This window comes from Crotalus tigris, unplaced genomic scaffold (assembly GCF_016545835.1).
Source record: "Crotalus tigris isolate CLP2741 ecotype Arizona unplaced genomic scaffold, ASM1654583v1 scf7180000019563.1149672, whole genome shotgun sequence".
NCBI lineage: Eukaryota > Metazoa > Chordata > Lepidosauria > Squamata > Viperidae > Crotalus > Crotalus tigris.
This window is the reverse complement of record NW_024097595.1, coordinates 1000522-1023102: the sequence shown is the minus strand read 5'-3', so window position 1 is coordinate 1023102 and position 22581 is coordinate 1000522. Positions and strand designations below refer to the sequence as shown.

General features: G+C 36.5%; 1 protein-coding gene across 9 annotated transcripts in view; it reads right to left on the bottom strand.

The window, feature by feature from the left end:
* CCDC171 (coiled-coil domain containing 171) overlaps nucleotides 1–22581 on the bottom strand; it is a 199345-nt gene that overhangs the window by 33085 nt on the left and 143679 nt on the right. For 7 of the 9 annotated variants that reach the window (XM_039363669.1, XM_039363668.1, XM_039363664.1 and 4 more), the window contains one exon: nucleotides 12307–12459. In XM_039363669.1, coding sequence (XP_039219603.1) covers nucleotides 12307–12459 — 153 coding nt within the window. Of the gene's footprint in view, nucleotides 1–7570; nucleotides 8682–12011; nucleotides 12138–12306; nucleotides 12460–22581 lie in introns of those variants that run through there. The other 2 variants (XR_005559169.1, XM_039363670.1) reach the window with 2 other exon arrangements.

The following is a 22581-nucleotide window of genomic DNA, read 5'->3' as shown; positions in this document are numbered from 1 at the left end:
TTTCAACCTCTTGAGGCCATAATAAGGCTATCAGTAGGAAGGCCATAGTCATTGTGGTCTGATTACATTTAGTTCTGCATTTTAATTGCACATGGATTCTATTAAACTCTCTTTTTGCCTTATAGGCAACATTTAAATCAAATTACTATAATTTCCAAATATGTTTCAATAGCTTGACAAGGTAAAAGTTCACATGCTTAGCATATTCTGCTTTTTTAAATGTTTTCTGTAGAAAAGGAAATGTTGTGTATACAAATCCAGGATGCAGATACATTATCTGATTACACTTCTTTGTTACACTTCCTTGTTGTTGTTTTTTAACTATCAAAGTGGTAGACCTATTGTGGCATCTTAACAATTAAGTATGATATATTAAGAATTATGATGCAGGCATATAACATTTGTCTAAGGTATATTTGCACCACACGTCTTTCTTTGTCCAACTTTTTAATTTTGTGCAGATCCTCCTGGTCACCATTTCTGTAGAAAATTTTACCATATGGCAAGCTTTTGTAGATAACTGTTCTATCATTTGTGACAATGTTTTATAGCAATTCATATTAAGTCAGGAAAACTCTTCCACAAGGAGCAGGCACTTTCTACTACTGTTAGTTTCTTTCTTCCAGAAGAAGATGAGACTACACTATATCTCTAATCATAAAATAAGTAATTGGAGGCTACCAGGTTGAAAAGATCTGAAGAAGAAGCAGAAGAAGCAAATGAGACCTTTTCCTTAGGAATAATCCTAATATTTCTCTGATCTAAATCATCTAGAACTAGAGTGTATCCAAATCATTTTAAATTAGATGATAATATAATACTTGATTAGAATAATTAGTTTTGTGGTAAATATAACAAGGTTCTGTTTGAATACTGAGTGTACTTTTAAGCATGGAGCCGGTGGCTAATTTCTAGTCATTATATAAATCCCTATCTTTATGAATAAAGCCATCATCTATTAAATTATTGTGCTGTTTCATAGTACCTGGAGAAAATTTAATTTACATGCACAGAACGTATCTATACAACCATATGTGAAGCATACAATTAAAGAATTCTCACACCGTACAGAATGATCTTGACTGACTAATCCTGTCTTTAAGCAACAACTCAAGTGGCCCTATACAACTGCTTCAAAATGGTTGCAAAACCAGAAAATATTCGGGAAGCTACAAGTCGCTTTGCTGCAAGAGTGAGCAAAAGCACCTAGTTTCTTATCCCATGCATCCAGATCTGGATATCCTATGAAGGTTTGGACATGAATACCAAAGGAAGAGATGCAAAATTGGTTGATGAATCTAAAACCGACAACTCCATCATGTCATCAGCTGTTATCAGAAACTGGAATGAAGACAGTATAGGATATTGCTTCAGAAGTATAAGAAACTGCAGACCAAGAATACCAGACACTATACACCATGTTGCAGCATATTGGAAGACATACGTACAGTATAGTGTCAATGATAATCTTTGTAATACTTGTGGAACGTCTGTACATTCTACTGTTCAGTTTACTTTCATAAGCACTAAAATATTCATACAAATAGTCCAACCCTGAACACAAAAATGAAGAGAACAAGTGGTCCATGAACCATGGCTAGATTTCATCCAATCCAAGATTGGTGTGACCAGATATTTACACTACACAAATCATGGAAGAATGAATCCAAGGATGTGAATGAATTATAATATTTATTCATTTTGCAGCTGCTTCTAACCCATTCTTTGGAAATCACTTGCCACTACAGCAGACATGTCAAACTTGTGACGTCATATGATATTACGCAATGTATTGGGACTGTTTTGCCTTTGCCGGCAATAGGGTGGGCGTGGCTTCCACATGATGAATCCGGTGCGCGGGCTGGCAGTTTGACACCCCTGCACTACAGAATACCAAGTCAGGTCATATAGTACCCACAGCATGCTTGTGATGGCTTAATCAGCAGGGGGTCACATCAAAAGTGAACTATCAGAAAACTTTGAAATCTGCATGCACCAGAGAATGCCAAGGATGCACCTTCTCCCTGTTGCTATTCAACCCTGAAGTAGATGCTACCATGAGAAAAGTCTTTACAAACAGACTTTTACATGCAGATGAGTCAATTTGACTAGGGACAATTCATCGCTGATCTCATGAATGCAAGTGACATCATTTCTGCTGATCATGAAGTGGAAGCCTTCTGAACGGGATACAACCCAGTGATCTGGGACTAGTCAGTGTAGAAAAAATAATGACTTATTAGTCATTATTTATTTAGACTGATTAGACTGATGACTTATTAGTGATCATAGAGCTAAAAGCACAATTAGAACAATTCTTTTTAAAAAATAATTTTTATTAAAAGTTTAATTATAGTAGTAAAAAAATACAAACTAAAAAAAACTAAAAAAGAAAATAAAAAGGTGCAAAAAAAGCAAAGAAGAAAAAAACGAAAAAACTCTAAGAAAGCAACTTCCCACCCTCATTACGGCAAGTATAAATAATTTCACTATCTCTTCCTCCTCTCAATTATAGATATAAAGCTTGTTACTCATCTCTTAACTATACATAGATCCAATAAGTAGCATCTTGTCCAATGCAGGTGGCAGCCAAAAGTCCAAACAGAGCCCTAAAATAATAGCATTAATTTCTCCTTTAAAGAGATCAAGATCACAAGTATTTCCTACTTTAAGTGGAATGACTATTAGATAGAAAATGTTATCAGATTAGAATACATAAAGTAAGTGTAGAGAAAAAGGTTTAAACTCAATGTTGTTAGCAAATCCAATATACAACATTTTTCCAGTCCAGATGTCAGTAAATTCAAAAATACTATCCAAAATAACATTTCCCATTTCAACCTTGTTCAAATAAACTGATTTTGTGTTTCCTCTTTTTACATAAAATAATCTTGGTTTTAAATCCAGTTAGATGATTCTTGATACTTGTTTTGTATTTCTTCAATACTTTAAAGAGCCTCTCGTTAGTCCAACAGAAAGAAATTATTCCAGTTGTTCTCTCGGTTTATCATTTTTATTTCTTCTTAATTTTTAAAACCTCATCCATATTTTTTTTACATCTAGTAGCAAATTCCTGTTTATGTTCTTTCAGACAGACTTTATTGCATATCTTTTTCTGCCACCTTTTCTTCTGGATACAGATAGTTCCCAAGAAAACACAACACAACTAACATTGTTGATTCAAAGTCCCAATACCGTTCCTCAAAAATGTTTCTGAATGCCGTAAGTTATATCATGTTATATCTCCAATGTGAAAAACAGTGCATTTATTCCTTAAAATTAATTTCAAAGGCATAATGTTCAAAATCCAATATTCCGACATTTTCTGAGCCCGTAATCCAATTAAAACTTTCTGTATTAAAACCTTGCCTTCTTCTCATTCAGAAATGGAGTCATTCTTTTGAGCAGTAGCTTCTTTTGAGAAGCTTAACAACTAGAAAGTGGGATTGCTTTATACACACTCAATTTTCTCCTAGGACTAGGTGCTTTTGACTATGTAATTTCATTACCCGCATTTGCCTAGGTCCTTTACTTGCCTTTATGTTTTGGACTAAACTTTGCTCGTAGATTCTGATTTTACCTATTGCTAATCTAACTAATGAATTCTGCACAGTTCATCTACTTTGCTGCATATTTTAGACTCTTTGCCTGAAAAAAATCACACCACATGCAGGCCATACAGTAGTTGAAAACATAGTTGAAAAGGAAGGAACTTTTACATTTGAATGCTGGGAAAATACAGTGCCTCACAATCACAACTGTCTGGAAGACATGTGTCAGGACCCCTTCAACAGATGAGTAAGAACTGTGTTTGCTCTACTTACAGTGATCTGGAAAGACCCACAGATGTATTTTTTGGAATTATTTCCAAAGATGAAAATATTCTCAGGCTATTCTACACTGTCTATCTAAAAGTTTACTGACTCATGTCATTTCTACCCCACTCATTGCTCAACATGTGGTATTTCAACACAAAGACCTATCACTGAAACAAATGAAGTATCACACACACAAAACCACATAAATGCATTCATGACAGAAACATACATTGGATAACAGCATCAGCGAATACATTCATCCAAAAACAACAACTCTTGGTATTTTCTGTGGAAGATGACAGCCCAACTCTTTCTCCAGCTGTTATCTCACTTGCAGCCTCCCCCGAGGATCATTATTCTTTCTCCCTCCTTCATCTGAAGCCATATGTCCTCCTGACCTTAGCAAATTTCCATCTCTGTGGATTCGTGTGATTCCTCCATCTCTCCAGGTTCCCTCACCCTCTCTCTGTCATTCCCCCAACTCTTCTATTTCCCCTTTTCTGATACAATCTAAATTCCAAAGGACTGAGTAACTACGGGGAATTTCTCTGAATATACTTGCCTGGTTCTATAGCAGTGTTTCTTAACCTTGACAATTTTAAGGCATGTGGACTTCAACTCCCAGAATTCCACAGCCAGCATTGCTGGCTGTGGAATTCTGGGAGTTGAAGTCCACATGCCTTAAAATTGTCAAGGTTGAGAAACACTGTTCTATAGCCAGGTGGGCTTCTTTTAACTGCTTAAAGGTTTCAATGTTTTGCTTCTTCTCTTTGAGCTCATACAGATATTTATAAAATTGCCCAGAGTTTACAATAAACCCTATTATCTGTTGCCAATAGCAGGAGTAAAACAAAGAGGAAGTAAGACTTTATAAGGGATAAGGATTAGGATCAAGGTGTTTTTTGACCTCTGAACGTATTAAATTTATCCTCAAGAGAACAACACTTAAGGCATGACAAGTGAATCTTCTCTAGATAAAGCAGTGGTTCTCAACCTGTGGGTCGGGACCCCATTTGGGTCGAATGACCATTTCACGGGGGTCACAAAACCATGCTGTCCGCCATTTTTTTCCCTTTTCCCTAGCTGTCCTACTCCCTCTTATTGGTGGCCACACCCACTTGGGGGTCACCACAACATCGGGAACTGTATTATGGGGTCACGGCATTAGAAAGGTTGAGAATCACTGAGATAAAGTAACCTTATTATGCTGATAGCCAATATCTAATTTCATCCGGAAAGTTTTCTGCTTGTTATTTCTAGGATAAGATGATTATATGCAAATATTTAGCCATCCATTTCTGCACCTATTCTACCCACTCTTTTTTTATTCAGAATTTCTAAACAATTGGACATATGGTAAGTATGCATTCAAATTTGCAGAAAGATATTGTGTTTATTTATTAATTTATTCTACCATGAAAAGATTGTGTCAAGTTCTGTTCACTTAAGCGAAACATAATTTTGCATGCAACTGTAGTGCTACAAAAGCTTTCTTAATCAAACAGCAATTTTCTGAAATGAACTTAAAGAAAGCTAATGATGCTCTGCTATTAAAATGGACATCCAGGATACCTTAAATTTATAGAATGTTGGACATAATATTGGACATTTCTGCTGCACTTGAATGCCCTTCTGTCCATTACGTTTTACAAGACCCTGAACCTTCCCTTCAAAGTAATGGTACTATTCATAACTTCAGTTTAGCAGCAGTCAATCTCTTATTTGAAGAGGTAAGCAAAACAGAACAAGAGGGGTAAGCCCTATTAATTTATGCCATATCATTTTATTTATTTATTTACTGGGCTTATATGCAGCTCCAATCAAAACCGAGTATTACCCAAATATGGTTGATGGGCAGAGTATATTCTATATTTTCTCCTGGAGTTCAAGACAATATTGCCTTGTAGAGATATGAGTGACAAAACACATTAAATATAAATATAAACAGGGCTTTTTTTGTCATATAACGCCCAGAATGGAGTTCCTGCACCTTTTTGGGATGGAACCTTGTAGGGTAGGCAAGACGGGTTGTATGACATGTGTGAGTTCCGGCACCTTTTTTTTAAAAAACAAACAAAAAAAGCACTGAATATAAATAAATATATTCAGCACTCCTGCCTTTCACCTTTTTTCCTTAATAATGCTGAAAAATACATTGGGCTGAGATGTACAATCCAAGACCTCAAACTCAGCATAGTTCACATTAGAACAACTCACCTCAGTCACTAGTCTTACTCTCCAAAATTTAAATTTGTCATTAATTTGTTTTACAAGTTAAGCTTTCCATCTTAACTTCTTTCATCTCCTCTTTCATCTTTACAAGTCTTCCATTCTTTCCCCCCCAAAAGCTCTCATTTTAACATCTAATGATTCAGCTAACCTACTGCCTCATTGCTCAAACATATACTTTGCAGGTTGCTCTAGAGGTCACCTCCTCCCCTCCATTCTTGGCGCTTTTCTGGTGGCTGCCATTATGATATTATAATAATAATAATAAAAAACCCTGTCTCAAACAAGGAAAAAAGAAAACGCAAGCTTTCCATCCTTCTGCCCTCCACTCTTTTGTCTTTGTATGCCCTTAATACTTTTGTCTCAACTGGCATTCCATAGTTAGTCAGCATCACAGCCTGGCTAATGTTACTTTTATCTTTTGCTTTGCAAAATCCACCATTGTTTGTACTCTTTAGTAGTAAACAAAAAAAAAACCATTCCCACAAAGGTCTGCTTCTTTTGTCTCGTTTAATTTCATGCTTTCGTGAAAAAAAATCTTTCAAAATAATTATCTCCTTTCTTTTAAACTTTCTAATAGCTTCTCTTCAATAAGCTTTCTGCCAAAAAATTTTAAGTCTTTCAACCGTTTTTTTTCCTTCATTCTTTTATAATCCAGAAATATAATAACTGACCAAGAGGAATTTTCTTGTCCTGCTGCTCCGAAAATCTCTATCTAGCTGTAAATTAGTTACATCCAAAAGTGGTTAAGAAATGAGGCTCGTGGGAAACTTACGTCCACATAGGTTGCATTATGGCTGTGAGTTTGATTTAAACCTCTGAACTTCTAACTGCTCAGCTGCAGTCTCCTCATGAGGAACAGCTGCTCAGAGTGCAAGTGGGAGATATCCTGATCTCTTCCTTTTCCAGAGAGACTTCACGGGCAAAAAGTTGCTGTCTGGCTGCTGATCTCCATTGCAATGCTTTCCCCCCTCTTTCAAAGACATCTAGTTTGTCATAAATCTTCACTAGAAGCTAAGATCCAAACAATATGTCTGTCTGTCTGTCTGTCTTTCAATGAACTTTATTCAAAGTACTCTCTACCAAAGAAGATCAACTCCCTTGATAAATACTGATAGCAGCAAGAAAACCCAAATCAAAGGAGTAACTCATAGAAGTTACAATAAATATGTGAACTCAGCAAGATAACGAAAAGACATTTTTTAAAACTTAAGGGGTTGGATTTAATTCGATGGAAGTCGACCAGTGGTTCTCAACCTTTTTAATGCCGCGACCCCCAACCGGTCGTAAGTTGAGGACTACTCAACCGGTCGTAAGTCGAGGACTACTCAACTGGTGCAGCACCGTTTGCAGACTGGGACTTTTGGCGGGCTCAGCAGGGCAGAGACAGCCTGAACAATTCCTATTGGCTTTGGAAAGCCAATAGAATTAGACTGTATTCAAGAGAGTCTATTCGATTGGCTTTCAAAAGCCAATAGAATAAAAGGGAGTAGCACAGCTAAGGAAAAGGGGGGAAAAATGGCGGACTGCGTTGTTTGGCGACCCCCATGAAATGGTCGTTCGACCCCAAATGGGGTCCCGACCCACAGGTTGAGAACCACTGAAGTAGACTAAGATCCTAATCCTGATCCTAAACTGTGTACCTACATTGCCTGTTATTTCCCCTGGTTCACATTTATGGCAGCATCCTAACTTGCCTCCTGTTATTAAATAATGGTTTTGCATTTGCTGCATTTGCACAAGATGGTAAGCTATTAAAAAATAAGCAGTGTGCTGAACACTATCCTGGCTCCTCCTCTCTAAATTTGGAAGAAGCAGAATACTTTAGTATTGATGCTTTTCAATTTTGGTGTTTGGAGAAGATTCCTGACAGCCAAGAAAACAAATGAACAAATCAATCCAGACTTCCTACTGGAGGCACAAATAAGCAGGCCCAAATTATCCTACTTTGGACACATTACGCAAAGGCCTGTTTCTCTGGAGAAGCTTCTAAAACTGGTAAAGATAAGAAGAAGAGAATGAGCAGCAGCAGGGTCTATGGACTCAGTTACAGTGGCAATGAGTGCACCATTGGAAGATCTGAAAGACCAGGATGGGAATAGATCATGGTAGAGAAAATCTATCTATATGGTCACTAAAACCTGGCAACGATTTGATGGCACATCATCAACCCCAATCCTCCTTTTAGTGGACATAATTGATAAAGCCAGAAAGCCTCAATCAAAAACTCTGTTTTATTATTCTTAGCAAAACCCAGCATCAGTAATTACAAGTATGCCAAAAGTGTCCTCGTGGTTTGCCGAAGCATGATTATGTCTTAAGCGATGATTGATTAAATGAAACCATGTCATTTAAATATGTGGACCCCACAGGAGACAACAAAGCAAAATCATGAAACCATAAACTGAGGATGGCTTGTATACTTCACTCTGTCTACCTTCAGGCCACTGGCAGTCAGGATCATTGTTCTACCTCAAAAGGATGTTGCATCCTGGAGAGCAACATAAAATTATGAAGCCATGATTCTAAGATTTAAACAGATGGGAAACAAACAGATAATGACTCCTGCATCAAGACTCACCTGTTTTAATGTGGAAGATTAAATTATGATGTACAGGAGGATCTCAATTTTGACTAGAAAAGATAAAAAAATAAATAAAAATGTTCCATGTTAGGCTTGAAAACAGAGGAGGCTATGGTAGGAAGGACAGTGCCTGAAAGCTGCTCTGTTCAGACAGAGACTAGTACTCTGGACCTCTCTTAAGCAAAGCCTTAACTTTTCCTCCTGGTGTTTTAGTTCTTTGCACCTGTTGCAAGCCAAGGAGCCATTTACAGGACAGAAGCAAATCAAGTCACACAGCAATGAAGAAAACAAGCCTGGATCTTGTGGCATGCAATAGTCTCAGACACAAGGAAGTGAAAAAAAGCAGGTCTACTGAATATTCTTTAATATGCACCTCAATCACTCTTCTAGCTGCTCCTACTTTTTAAATATATTTTTATGAGGGTTCCTTCATTCTTGAGCTACACATAAATATCTGCTTAGGGATGCATGAGCCGGTACGCCAACCCAACTAAACAAAAAATAAACTCCAGTCTGAATATAGGTAAACCCTCCAGTTTTGGAGTTAGCAGCTTGTGGATTGGAAACAGTGGAGGACACAGAATGACAGTTCTCTCCATTGAGGCAATAAAAATACATTAGTGTATTTGGAAGAGAAGAACATTCAAAGTGATTATTCCCAAGATGTGAAAAGAACTTGTTCATCCAGAAAGTTTTGACTTTGCTCGATGGTTGCTGAAAAGAGGAGTAGGCTCGGTCTTGCTTTTTGTTCCTCAAGAAAATGATGCATCACAAGATAACATAAGCTTGCAGCTTTCCTCTTAAAGCATTCTAATTCCTATGGTTTCTTCTCCCAGTGAAATTAAAAGTGATCACATGGTTGGTTCAACTTTCTGTCCCTCTAGGCAACTGGAGAAGCTAAGCGACAAGACAAAAGAGCACGAACAAGCTTACTGACAGATGGGCTCACATGTTATTAAAGCAGCCGAAAAGTAGATATAGAAGAATGGATACACAGCAATAAGCTTATGCAGATGTAAGTCCAACAGTGACTTGTTCCCAGAAAAATGAATATAAGCATAGCATTGGAGTGTTGGAATGGAAAGATGCAAATGGTGTGTAGTGAATTGGCACAGTTTAACTTGATGAGATTGATTAGTCACAATTACTGAATTTATGACCATCCATGCTCCTAAGATGTCACTATGAGAACGTTTAAAAACTTTTGCTTTCATTTGTGGGTTAACCCCCACTTGCCATGTCATAACAGCTTAGAAAAGCAATTTCAATTAAAATGCATTGGACTATGTCAACATCACATAATAGTTTACAAAATTATGATTCTATAGTTAGAGTCAGAAGTGTTAAGCTGGCAATGTAGCTAACATTCTTGCAATAGAAATTAAGGCATCTGAAGTTACATGTAGAGCTAGCAGCTTGAAGATCTTAGTTCAACTTAGCTGGTTATGGGTTGATTTTTTATTTCTAAATCAAGCAGGGATGGGTCATAGAATTTTTCAGATATCTTCAAATATCTTCATTCGACAATTACAACTATTGGAAAATATACTTTAAAATATTCCATTAGTCTAACATCCTTAAAAAGTTATCAAAAGTTAATCACGTCAAACAACACCAACATTAAAAAAAAACCCAGAACCAAACTATTCACTTTCTCTTCATTCTCCTGATTGTCAAGGTGAGAAAATGAAGAAAAGAGAAACGAATAGGAAATATATACTGTACATGGATAAAAATCACAAGGTCTGGGGAGACAAGTCACGGTATTAGCCCAACAAGTAGACCAGATTAAGAAACCGATGTCATGTAGGACAGGATTATTTTTATTGCAACAACTATAATATGAGAATCTTGCAAATCTCAATGTGCTTCTCCTCCTCCCATTTATCTCCATGTGAAACTAGGAAGAGTTTGTCCAAGGTGATTTTTCAAGTTATTTTCTTGTCTTGTACTGAAGCCCCTCTTATTTGATTGCTACCTTGGTAGCAATTCTTCCTCCTGTTCTTCAATGCCATTCCCTATGCCCTTTACACCAGACTTAACTTAGTTTTCTTCATTAAGACTTTATTACTGCATTTAATTTTTTTCAAAGAATGATCAGATGACTATTCACTGTTGACCAATAGGTAATTCTTTCAAAAAGTATGAGAAAGTAAAGTTCCCATGTTGGATTTGTCCAAGTGAGCAAATACATACAAGGACATGTAAAAAGAAATAAATGCATATAAAAGGAACTTCCATCATTCCTCTCTATAATGTATGTCAGAGGTTCCCAACCTTTTGGGCACCAGGGACTGGTGCCATAGAGAAAGGTATTCCATGGACCAGAAGGGGTGTGGTTTTGAATACTGCCTGCATCCTGAGGATGGAGCTTTGCTTGTTTGTGCGGCCTGCTTGTTGGCATGCTACAGACCGATGCTGGTCCACGGACCAGGGGTTGGGAACCCCTGATGTATGTGACCTTCTCTTCTCATCTGCTACCATGTGACATGTTTCTCAAGATATTGATACCCCAGAGAAAGAATAAGATGCCAAAAAAACATGATTTTTTTTTCCCTCATGGAGTAAAATATTCTAAGCAAGTTCTTAAAAGCAGGAGTCATCCACGTTTAGATATAACACAGTATTTAAACACACACACACAACTTTAAGAAGATTTAGCTTAATAGTTACAGGTGTAGGAGATGACCAGGCTGAGCCCGAGGAAGGGATCAAGTGTGTTATCAGTCTAAGAGATCTAATTCTTATCTACCACCAATTTGCTTTGACCATTAGTACTTCAGATTCTTATAGAGAGGATGCAATAAACCTGTATTTATCTGAACCACCTTGATTCCTGATTTCCTGTGTTTGACAGCAGGGTTGTTAATATGGTATTCAGAAGACATATAAGAGTTGAAGATGAATGTGTTGTTAAATTATATACCACCAATTTAGAATCCATTAAAGTGAAGAACTTTAGATTTCTCATGTTGCAAAAAAAATAAATGTTTTACTTCAGTAGAAAAAGCCCACTGTGCCTGATTTAAAACCTTGGACTGAAGTTATGTGTTCACTTATTGTCTATATGAAAATGCTGTGACATCACAACACAAATTTTTCACTTTAACAAAATTCAACTTTGACAAAATGTTAGCTTGCTGAAGATAACCCCGTATATGAACTGGTTCATGATTATCGTTGTTTGATTTAATCAAGGATTAATTTGCTATTTAGGATCTGATATTTTTGTTTCATATAGAGCTATTTGAAAATGTATTACTTTGGATGGTCTATTTTTTTCTGGGCATTAAAAAAAATCTTGTATTGCTTAATAGAAGATTTTTCTTCATTTTGGTCATATATTAGAAACAGAGAAAAGAAATGTGTGTTAAACTTACCACCTTAATATTGATTCTCCTTGAGATTCTTGAAAAGTAATTTCTTAGGCTTGTATGAGGCCAAATTTTCTAATGAGCAGTGCTGTGCACACATGAAATTATCTTTAAACTGGATATATTCTTATACTGCAGGGCAGAAAATACGCCAAATTAATCATGTGCTTCTTAATTAGAAAATATGTTGCGACCCAATAACAAACCTTTTTTCTGACCCAGTTATGTAAGCAAATGGAGGTTTCCAGAGAATAATGTGTCAACATTATTACATTAAAAAAAAGGGAAATCAGACACTTACTGAGTGTAAGCTTTCATTTTCACGAAGACAAGCAGTTTGAAGTTCTGATTTCAGGGTTGCAATGTGATGCCGATGGGATGTTATTTCTCGTTCTAATGCAGAGACTCTGGAGCATGCAAACTGATAGACATCTATGAAACCTATAATCATCGCCTTAAAGGAAAAGCAAAAGGAACGATTATACTTCTGTATAAAAGATGTGCCATCTCTGCTGAGTTATGTTTCTGAAAATGAACTCTGTGTGTGTGTGTCTGTGTGTATAAACATATGTACATGCACAAAACCTTAAATGCTGTCCCAAAGAGAAAATCATTATTTTAAAATAGTGATTTTAAATACCGTATGCCTTTTTTGTATGCCAAAATTACAAAGGGTATTCTGTCATTCTGTTGTTTAAATAAACACTGCATTTTGATTTGTACATAAAGCTTTATTGGCTCTATTTAAACTCACCCCTCAGTTAATTTTATTCAGCCAAGCTGCGAATACCATCGGAGGCTAAGTATGAACATCTGAAAATGAATGGAGTTGCTAATTCTCCCACCTCACATTTAAAAGGAATTAGATTTAATTTGGCATGGAACCTAAAGAAAGTAGCAGACCTTTGAAAATAAATAATCTGATTACAATATAGCTGGGAAAATAATTCTCTTCAGATATACAGAAGAAGAATGTCTCAGCAGTGTAATATTGATCCGACTGATAATAAAGTTAACAGCACAATTGAGTATAAATGATCTGGCAGTGTTGGTAACTTGATATCTGACCCAAATAGTATAACAGTGCTGGGATTACTGGAGTTCTTTACAACTGGTTAATCATTTTTTTTTAGGTTATATCTTTCTTCCAAAGTGATCTGCACTGATTTCTCAAATGTAAGAACAGCATTAAGGCTGATAAAAAAATAAAAAATAAAAACCCTCTTCACTGAATAAGTGAAGATTGTTAGCCGTATTTTCTCAAATAAAGAAACTCAGGGTTTGAGAATGATCGGGCTGGAAAACATAAATATTCCTGTTTAAGATACCAAGTTCATCCATAGGTATTGAAACAGTTTTAACACCCAAAATTTAACTCGTGTGTGGACATTTTTCTTTAAAAAAAAAAAAGAAGAGGAAGAATATTTCTGCAGAAGTGCATCAGCAGATTGCACTGTTTATGTATTTCTGCCACTATTCGCTTCTCCAAGTTCTTTTGTGCCCAATTACAGGTAGTCTTCGACTTACGAGCACAATTGAGCCCAACATTTCTGTTGCTAAGCGAAACATTTGTTAAGTAAATTTTGCCCAATTTTATGACCTTTCTTACCACGGTTGTTAAGTGAATCATTGTGATTGTTAAGTTAGTAACATGGTTGTTAAGTGAATCTGGACTCCTCACAGACTTTGCTTGTCAAAAGGTTGCAAAAGGGGATCACATGACCCTGGGACACTGCAACCGTCATAAATATGAACCAGTTGTCAAACATCCAAATTTTGATCATGTGACCATGGGGATGCTGCAATGGTTGTAAGTGTGAAAGATTATCAAAGGTCACTAAACAAACAGTCACTAAAAGAACTGTGGTTACGTTGAGGACTACCTGTATAGCCAAAATACCAAATGTGTTATTCTTGCTAAAGATGAAATGAAAGCATCTGGCACAGACATCATGTTTAATAGATTCTGCCATTGCTACTAAAAGTAAATAGAACTAACAGTTTTCACACATGATATCAATTAGTGTGCACTTCAAATGCATCATTTGTGCATGATGTCAATGCATGAGCATTGTGGCAATGCATGAGCATTTCGGTAAATCGGTGAAAAAAAACTTGCTATATTGTTGACTATACAGTAGTTGACTACTGCAGGGGTCCCAAACCTGTGGGCCACGGCCCACTACTGGTCCGTGGCCTATTTGCAACTGGGCCACATGAGTAGCTGCCTGGTGGGCGCTCACAATCTCACTCATGTGATGTCTTGGGCACTCATAGCCTCACTCGAATGAGTGCTCGGAGCCTCACTTCTGTGAGCACTTGGGGCCTCACTTGCACAAGCGCTCAGGGTCTCACTCGCGTGAGCATCGCAGGTGCTCATGGTGCCACTCGCACAAGTGTCGTGAGCACTCCCGGCCCTACTCGGCAAGTGTCGCGGGTGCTCACATCCCCACTTGTGCAACAAGTGTTCATGTGGGCGCACACATGCCTGCCCCACCCACAAAACCATCCCCTCTTCCCCCCCTCTGCTCCCTCCAGGCCACCAACCTGGAAAGATTGGGGAATTCTGGACTACTATATAGTCAACAATACAGCAATTTTTTTTTCACCAATTTACCAAAATGTTCATGGAAAGCATCTACCAAAAGAACAAGAAATAATTTAAAATACTTTATCTCAAGGTTTAAGTATATTCATGTATCATGGAAAAATAAATAAACATTTGCTATGTTTCTTTTTTTCTTTCTCTAAGAGGTGAATCTTTCTTTTTTACACATACAAGGTTAAAATTGGTGTTTTACACTGCAAACAGCAAAAAGTTATACAAAAGCATAAAGCACTAAGCGTAACACCTTAATGCAATAATAATAAAAAACCCTATAGCTATTATGAATCTTGTAATAATCCAGTTTAACCTCCCAAGTGAAATTTCAACAGGGCTATATACATTTTAATTTGGACAAGTTCTTTGAGGTAACATTTCCTAGTTTCCCAAAAGGAACCATAGAATTTTCAGTATCAAGTGCTCAGCGCTTCATATTTAAATCTCAGTGGAAAGATGGTATTTCCAGTAGTCCACTGTATTTATTAGTGTGCTGCCAAGAACTGATTTATTGCTGACTCAGCATAAAATATCCTGTGGGATAATTAAGAAAAATCAAGATTTCTGTTTAGCAGAAAGAGAAAAGTACTTTACTACAGACTATGGGCCAAAGGGTGTATAAAACCTGTAATACAAAGCTCTACTTTAGTTCTGTCAATACCATACAACAAACTTGTGAAAATTAATTTTAGTCGGTTCATTAATTGCACAATGAAGATGATATATGTGCATAAAGCTCCTTACCATGATGAAAAAACAATCTAGAGTTTCTGTGTTATAAGGTTCACTGGACCATTGTCTAGAAACTACAGAGATTAATATTTTACCACATTATTTATAACTAGCATTATATGAAATTAAATGGTGGACCGTAATTCTGATGTGGAATTCAGTGGCAAGAATAATTCTACGTGCAGATTGTTCTATATATAATGCCAAAAAAAGGAAGTTTTCGTAGGAGTCATACAAGCATTCTATCTAAAAAGTATTAAACTTTTGTAATGAGGGGGAAAAAATGAATCCCAAACAATTTCCAGCTAATTTCTGTTCTAAAGTCATCTATACAAAAGAAAAATAAAATTACTGTTTTGACCTTCCATGTTTGCATGTGGAAAACCATCAAAATTAGTATAGAGAAAGGTCATGGCTATCAAGGTTCAAATACGGCTTATATTTTACCTTAAATAAATACTAAACAAATTCCTCAGTCTGCTGAACAATGGAGAGAAGAGAGGAATAGCTCACAAATTGTTCAACACTGCAAATAATTCTTTTCATTGCCTACAGATATGTTTAGATACTTCTGCAGTGAACTTATTTATGTACGGATCTTGGTTTAAGGGCATTATTTTAGATTTCAAAAAGACCCACAGCCAAAATAGCGCCAATTCACATATAAATATCACCTATTCAAAAACCTTCTTCTGGCATGGCCATTTCCATAGACTTCCAGGTCTGTGGAAGAGAATGATGTTGATGAGGAGGATGCTATCTGCCTGACTCTACTGATTTTTAATGAATTTTTTCCTCCACGTGTTTTGACATTCTGAATATAGTAATCTTTGGGAAACAACATTTTTAGGAACCCCAAGGGTGCACACCAAGAAGGGTGAGGTGGGAAATCCTCCTTAGAACATACAACCACGAACCTAAATACTGATTTCATAATTTAACTGAAACAGATGTCTAAAAAAAGGAATATAATGTCGTAAGTATACAATTCCTTGATTTATTTATTTTTTTCCTGAACAAGCAATATGGTTACAGGAAAACTAACAAAAGGACATGTGATACTACCCTACCTCGTTATAAATAACAGGGAAAGTACAGTTGTACTTTACAGAGTTCTTTATTAAAAAGTTGAGTATTACCAGCTATTTACATGGCAAGCAGGTTTTTACAACCCACAAACATTCATATGGCACATTCATTTTAAAATCAAGAAGATCCTTTCCAGACTAAAGACTGTTCTAAGAATGTCAGTGGAGCGAGAAATACAGCCAAGCCATTTTGAAGGCTAAAGAATTTTAATTTTAAGCATTAACAAGCCACTTTAAATTGAAATGCAGGCTGTAGATTAATAACATCAAAAGCATATATATTGTACAGCTGCCAATTTTACAGTAGAAACATAACAAACTATTCAGAAGAAACCAAAGGAATAAGACGGGGGAAATATCTATTTCCAGAGTGACTTTCTTCCGGTCTTTTTGCCTTCTTACCTTCTAATTATACATTGCTTAAGAATATATAAACTTCTTGTGGCCATAGTAAGTGTGGTCATAACACAAGTGATTCCTAGAGAATTTGCCAAATGCCCATTTGGCAAAATCAACTTCCAAATATAATCACTTGCCAAATATATACAATAACATAGTAGTTTCACGTTGCCCCCCCCCCCAAAAAAAAATCAACCCCAAAGGAATTCCTGTGAGCATGGGAACTTGTAATAGAAGGAAATATTTAAGTAGAGAAAAAGGAATCACAATTTCCAAATGTTTCCAGAGCAAACATTTGCTTATATATAATCATGAAAATATATGCATCGAAATGAAGAAAAAGAAAAGAAAAAGAAAAAGTGCAAAAAACAATATAGATGGAAAAAAGAAAAATACTTCCCATCTTCTTTATAGTAGTTACAAGCAAATGTATTAGCTCACCTCCATATCTAAGATTATATTACACAGTTCTCTTCTTCCCAAATTCAACCCTTTTTAATGAGAAAAATTATAAATCACCAATTCATTTTTTTTCCATTTTCAGCCAAAAAATTCCCAAGAGGGTCCGGTCTTTTATAAGTCTACTCTATAAATATTTGTGTAATGTGTATATAAGTGTGTGCACCTACTTGTTTAGATGAGAGGAAAAGAAAAAATCTTTAATATAAAGGTGTCGTATTAAGAGTTGATTCTGTTATAGCTGAGGTCAACAAAGTTGAAGATTAGATAGATAGATAAAGACAGACAGATTTTGTATACATGTAAGGAAGCAAAAAATAAAAAAAAAATCTCCAAATTAGCTAGTTCGTGTAAAATTATATCATAAAGGGGAAAATAAGAAGGCAATGCAGAAATTAAAAATGATACACAGATTAAAATATATTTCATTAAAATATTTTGTATTCTTGTAAAGAAAAAAATTAATATTTGTCTGTTGGGCTTTCAGCCTTCAGGAAATTTCTGAATATTAGTAGGAAACAAATTAACTTAAGAGTTAATATGTATATGAAGAATATACATTATTAAATTAAATATTAAATAAGATCCAACCATGTGTAGCCAAAAAAAAAACAATGGAATCCTAGGCTGCATTAATTGAGAGAGAGAATCAGGATCATATGAAGTATTAGTACAACTACACTTAGAATACTGCATCCAGTCTTGGACATCAAAATATAAAAAAGATGTTGAGACTCTGGAAAGAGTGCAGAGAAAAGCAACAAAGATGATTAAGGGTCTGAAGATTAGAACATATGAAGAACGGTTGCAGCAATTGGGTATGTCTAGTCTAGTGAAAAGGAGGATTAGAGGAGATATGATAGCAATGTTCCAGTATTTGAGGGGCTGCCACAAAGGTAAGAATCAAGGGATGGAAATTAATCAAGGAGAGAAGTAACCTAGAACTAAGGAGAAATTTTCTAATGGTGAGGACAATCAACCAATGGAACAGCTGGCCTTCAGAAGTTGTGGATGCCCCATCACTGGAGGCTTTCAAGAGGAGACTGGACAGCCATTTGTCTGAAATGCTATAGACTCTCTTGCTTGAGCGGGGAGTTGGACTAGATGACCTCGGGGCTCCCTTCCAACTCTGTTGTTCTATCTTCTATGAAAAACAACGAGAGACAATAATAAATGGGTTTCAAAAGTATGTGGAAGTCCAGGGAAATACTTGGATGACAATCTGAAGGGTCTAGAGCAGGGGTAGGCAACCTCGGCTCTTTTATGACTCATGGACTTCAACTCCCAGAATTCCTGAGCCAGCTATGCTGGCTCAGGAATTCTGGGAGTTGAAGTCCATGAGTCATAAAAGAGCCGAGGTTGCCTACCCCTGCTCTAGAGATATTAGAGTCAGTATGAAAGTGATCCAAAAGGTGAAACAGGCAAAGAATGTTTAATGTAGATATATTTAGAATAGCATCCCCACTTAAATAAATAAATAGAGTATTTGGAGAAAATGGTCCATTCCATCAACAGGGCCCCATAAGGAACTTTCTTTGCAACGTAGATCTTTTATTTTATTTGCTATGCTCGACGTGCAGTTAGTGTTGCTTAATATAACCTGCCAGAGAACAGTGGCAGGAGAAGGCATCTGGCTTTCATTGCTATTTTCAATGGAAGTTTTGCTTAGCCCCCCTTCCCCCCCCCCCAGGTCACTTGTCTCCCCTTTTGTGCAGTTCTCTTACATAGTATGCAAAGTTATGTGAAACTTTCCCCCCAGCCAGCAGATGAAGCTAACAAAGGTCATGAAGGTTCCCTGCACCATTTTATTGTTAAGGTATGAGAGAAAAAGGTTGTGGTAGGTGAGCTACAGAATTTCCCAAAAATGTACTTGTAAAAAATCCTTTCGGGTTTCAGTCGCGTAGTGGCTACAGAACAAGCTGCGAGCTTGTGGGTGTTTTCGTGCAAAAAAAACCCGCTTGGGGTTCTCAAGAGAAATATCATTTGAGAAAACTCTTCTTTGCCATTATCTTGATAGATTTTTTTTTGCTGACCCCAAGTCTTGTTCTAGGCTACATTTAAATATGCAAAATGAGATCTGAAGACATCAAGACCAAGAAAAACGTGGTTGTAGATTAGTGTCCTATTCTCAACTGTTGTGCTCAAGGCTCAACCAGCTATTTTATTTTCAGTATCAGTTCTGTCTCTCTCCCCCCAATCCTCCCAGAATAAGAAGTTGGTAGACACCCCAAAAAGACCAAGCTCTCAATAACAACAGGATTTTCAGGGAACCCGAACAGAGCAATAATTGGAAATTGATAGATGGGACGGGAAGTGTTTCTACTGGAAACCACAATAGAATGGCATATAAAGACCATCAGGGCATTTATTGCCAAGCACAGATGTCCTAATACTGTATTCTAAAATTAAACTTGCAATGCACCTGACGGGAATGCTTTAAACTGAATTCCTGCTTTGAACAAGCAGCTGGATTCAGCCACTTGACACTGTCCCCTTCCAATTCTAAATATACTCACCAGGGAATGCATACATGTACACACATACAAACACACACTCACACAGAGAGAGAGAGATAGGGAAGGAGGGAGGGAGGGAGGGAGAGAGAGAGAGAGAGAAAGAGAGAGGGGGGGAGGGAGGGAGGGAGGGAGGGAGGGAGGGAGAGAGAGATTCTGAGTTCCTGAGTTAAAGGGTCTAGCTCATGTTCTGTTATGATTAGAGAGTCATTAAAGTGCAGATATTTTCAATAATTAAGTAAAAGTCTTAGCAATCAGTTTTAGAAGGTAGCACTGTATCACTGGAAGAGTCACTCATTGCAATAACAGATTTTTCCCTGGAAAGAGGCATCTGGGTCATGTAGAAACTCAAACTATGGCATCTCACCAATGGGCGGGAAACATCCATGGCAGAATTAGTAGATGGAAGAGGACACTACTTTTCTGGATAGGCCAGCTGAGCTTAACTATTAGCAGGAGGAAAGAATTTAGTTACAATTTGGCCTTCAATATACATTTCATTAAACTTTATATCTCTGAAATGTTTTCTAGCATTAAATTAGAAACTCCCTTTCTATAATGTGAAGTCGTTCTATTGCACTCCTCCATTCTGGAATAATGGGTAATTTCCTCTAAATGACATCTTTCACTCAAATTTAATTTCTAGTCTCCCAATCATCTCCATTACTCTTCTTTGAATCTATTCCGGTTTGCTAAATGCTTCTTAAGGTTTGTTATCCAATTTAACAAGTAATTGGTGTGTGTGTGTGTGTGTGTGTGTGTGTGTGTGTATGTGTGTGTGTGTATCTGAAGATACCACCAGCTATAAGCAGCTTCTTCCTTTTTTGGGTTGCACTGAGATATCTGCTTTGAGGTTTCCATGGACCTCCCTCTTCAATAAGAAAAATATTGCTAGAGTGGGAAAAGAGAATATCATGAAGTAGATAAAAAAGATGTGCTGCTGATAATTCTGCATTTCTTAGCAATGTTTATCTTAGCAAACTATGGTATCTTTCTAAGTTACTTTGCCAGGGCAAGAGCACCTTCCTTTTTCTGATAAGTTGGAGGACTGCATTCGCTATCAGAATATTTCTGAGGTCCAATTCAAGGAGTTGACAATTACTTATAAAGATACAACTCAAATGACGCTACTTGGAGCTTGGAATCATTTTTGGAAATTTTCCTCTCTGTCCTTTACCAATCTGAATTTAGGCTGCTCGTGTTTGGGGGCAAAGCATAGTCAGTTAAGGTGCCTCATCAAAACAAAGAATTCTTTGTCCGTGATCTGACACAGTCACAATACTCCCAAATCAACATTTCTTTGACTAATGAAAGCTTGAGAAACGCAAAGTATACTATCCTGTTTGACACACGTTAGTATTATACTATAATCACATTTTTAATATTTGATCAGTTGGTTTTCTATCAGTTATATTTTATCATACCATGCTTTGGAAGAGTGATGTGGTATTTTATTACTTAAGAATACTGTACTAATTATTACTTATTATTGCTGAATTTTTCATCTACACAGAGGTGCCCGTACAAATTTCAGTTTTATACTTGTGTGACTATTGAAATTGAAATTGCATCAGCATCACTTCTGGCCATATTGTTCTTTTTGTTGAGTAGGTAATAATATTAATAAAAAGCAAATCTGCTCAAGTCCTATTTCCTCAATTTTCTCCAATGCTCCAACTAGGAAGGGTTGAAATCTGAAATTTAGAGCAGTAGTGTTCAGGGGTTACCTATTTATTTTGAAGCTGATTAAATATCAAGGACCGGATGGATTGCACTCTAGGGTTTTGGGGAAATTTGCAAACTTGCTGATGCTGTGATCAAATCTTTAAGTTCTTTCTTTTTTCTTTATAGTTTAGCTAAACTTTAATCTTTGGGAAATATTGGAGTACAGGTGAAGTACTAGAAGATGGGAGAAGGGGAAATGTCTTTGTTTTATAAAAGGTGGAAAGGTAATCCAAATGATTAAGTGTGGGTTCAACTATACGATAATTCAATACACAGTTTGTTTGAAAGTAAAACTGAAAAATGCTCATCAACTGTTCATCGTCAAATTGAAGAAGGTTTTTGAGCAGATATCTAATCTACTTGTATCTTGTATCTTTGGAAGTTCAAATCGTGTTTTGTGCACTAAAATTAGGTTCTGAACATGGGTCACAAATATGTCCCTAAAAATATTCTTGTGTTCTTAATTGCTGTTATAACTTATATACAAGTTATAAGCAAACTAATCCAGGCATGCAAGAATCTTGGGAATAGTTCTTTAAACTGTAATACAAGTTAACCTCTCTTCCATTCACTTTGATCAGAAATGATGGCATTAAGAAGATCAGAGCTCTCTATGAAAGTAATTTATGCTATTGGTTAAAAACATGGAATCATTTCAGCTTTGGCAAGATAAGTAATATACCCCAGAAAAAATACAATTATAGTATGATGTCCAACTATGACTGCAAGTTTAATATAAAGGGGAACATATTAAAAATCCTTTGAAAAAAGGGGACAAAAGATTACATCTTCCTAAGGCATTCAGGCATATACCCAGAGTGACACTTAAAGCTACCATAGTATTCTTCATGGGTTTTTTTCTAAAAAAAAAAAAATCCTTATATATAGGTCATTTTAATGTGTTTAATGTTAATCCTTTTGTGTTATAGCTGTAAACTCAGAAGATCGCAGTCTGAAACAAAAGTAGGATTCTGTTCCTCTTTATGTAAAGTTAACACTTTAAACATTTCTTCTAAACTAACCCTGCTTTCATATATTCTCTCCTTGGGGTGCAGGTC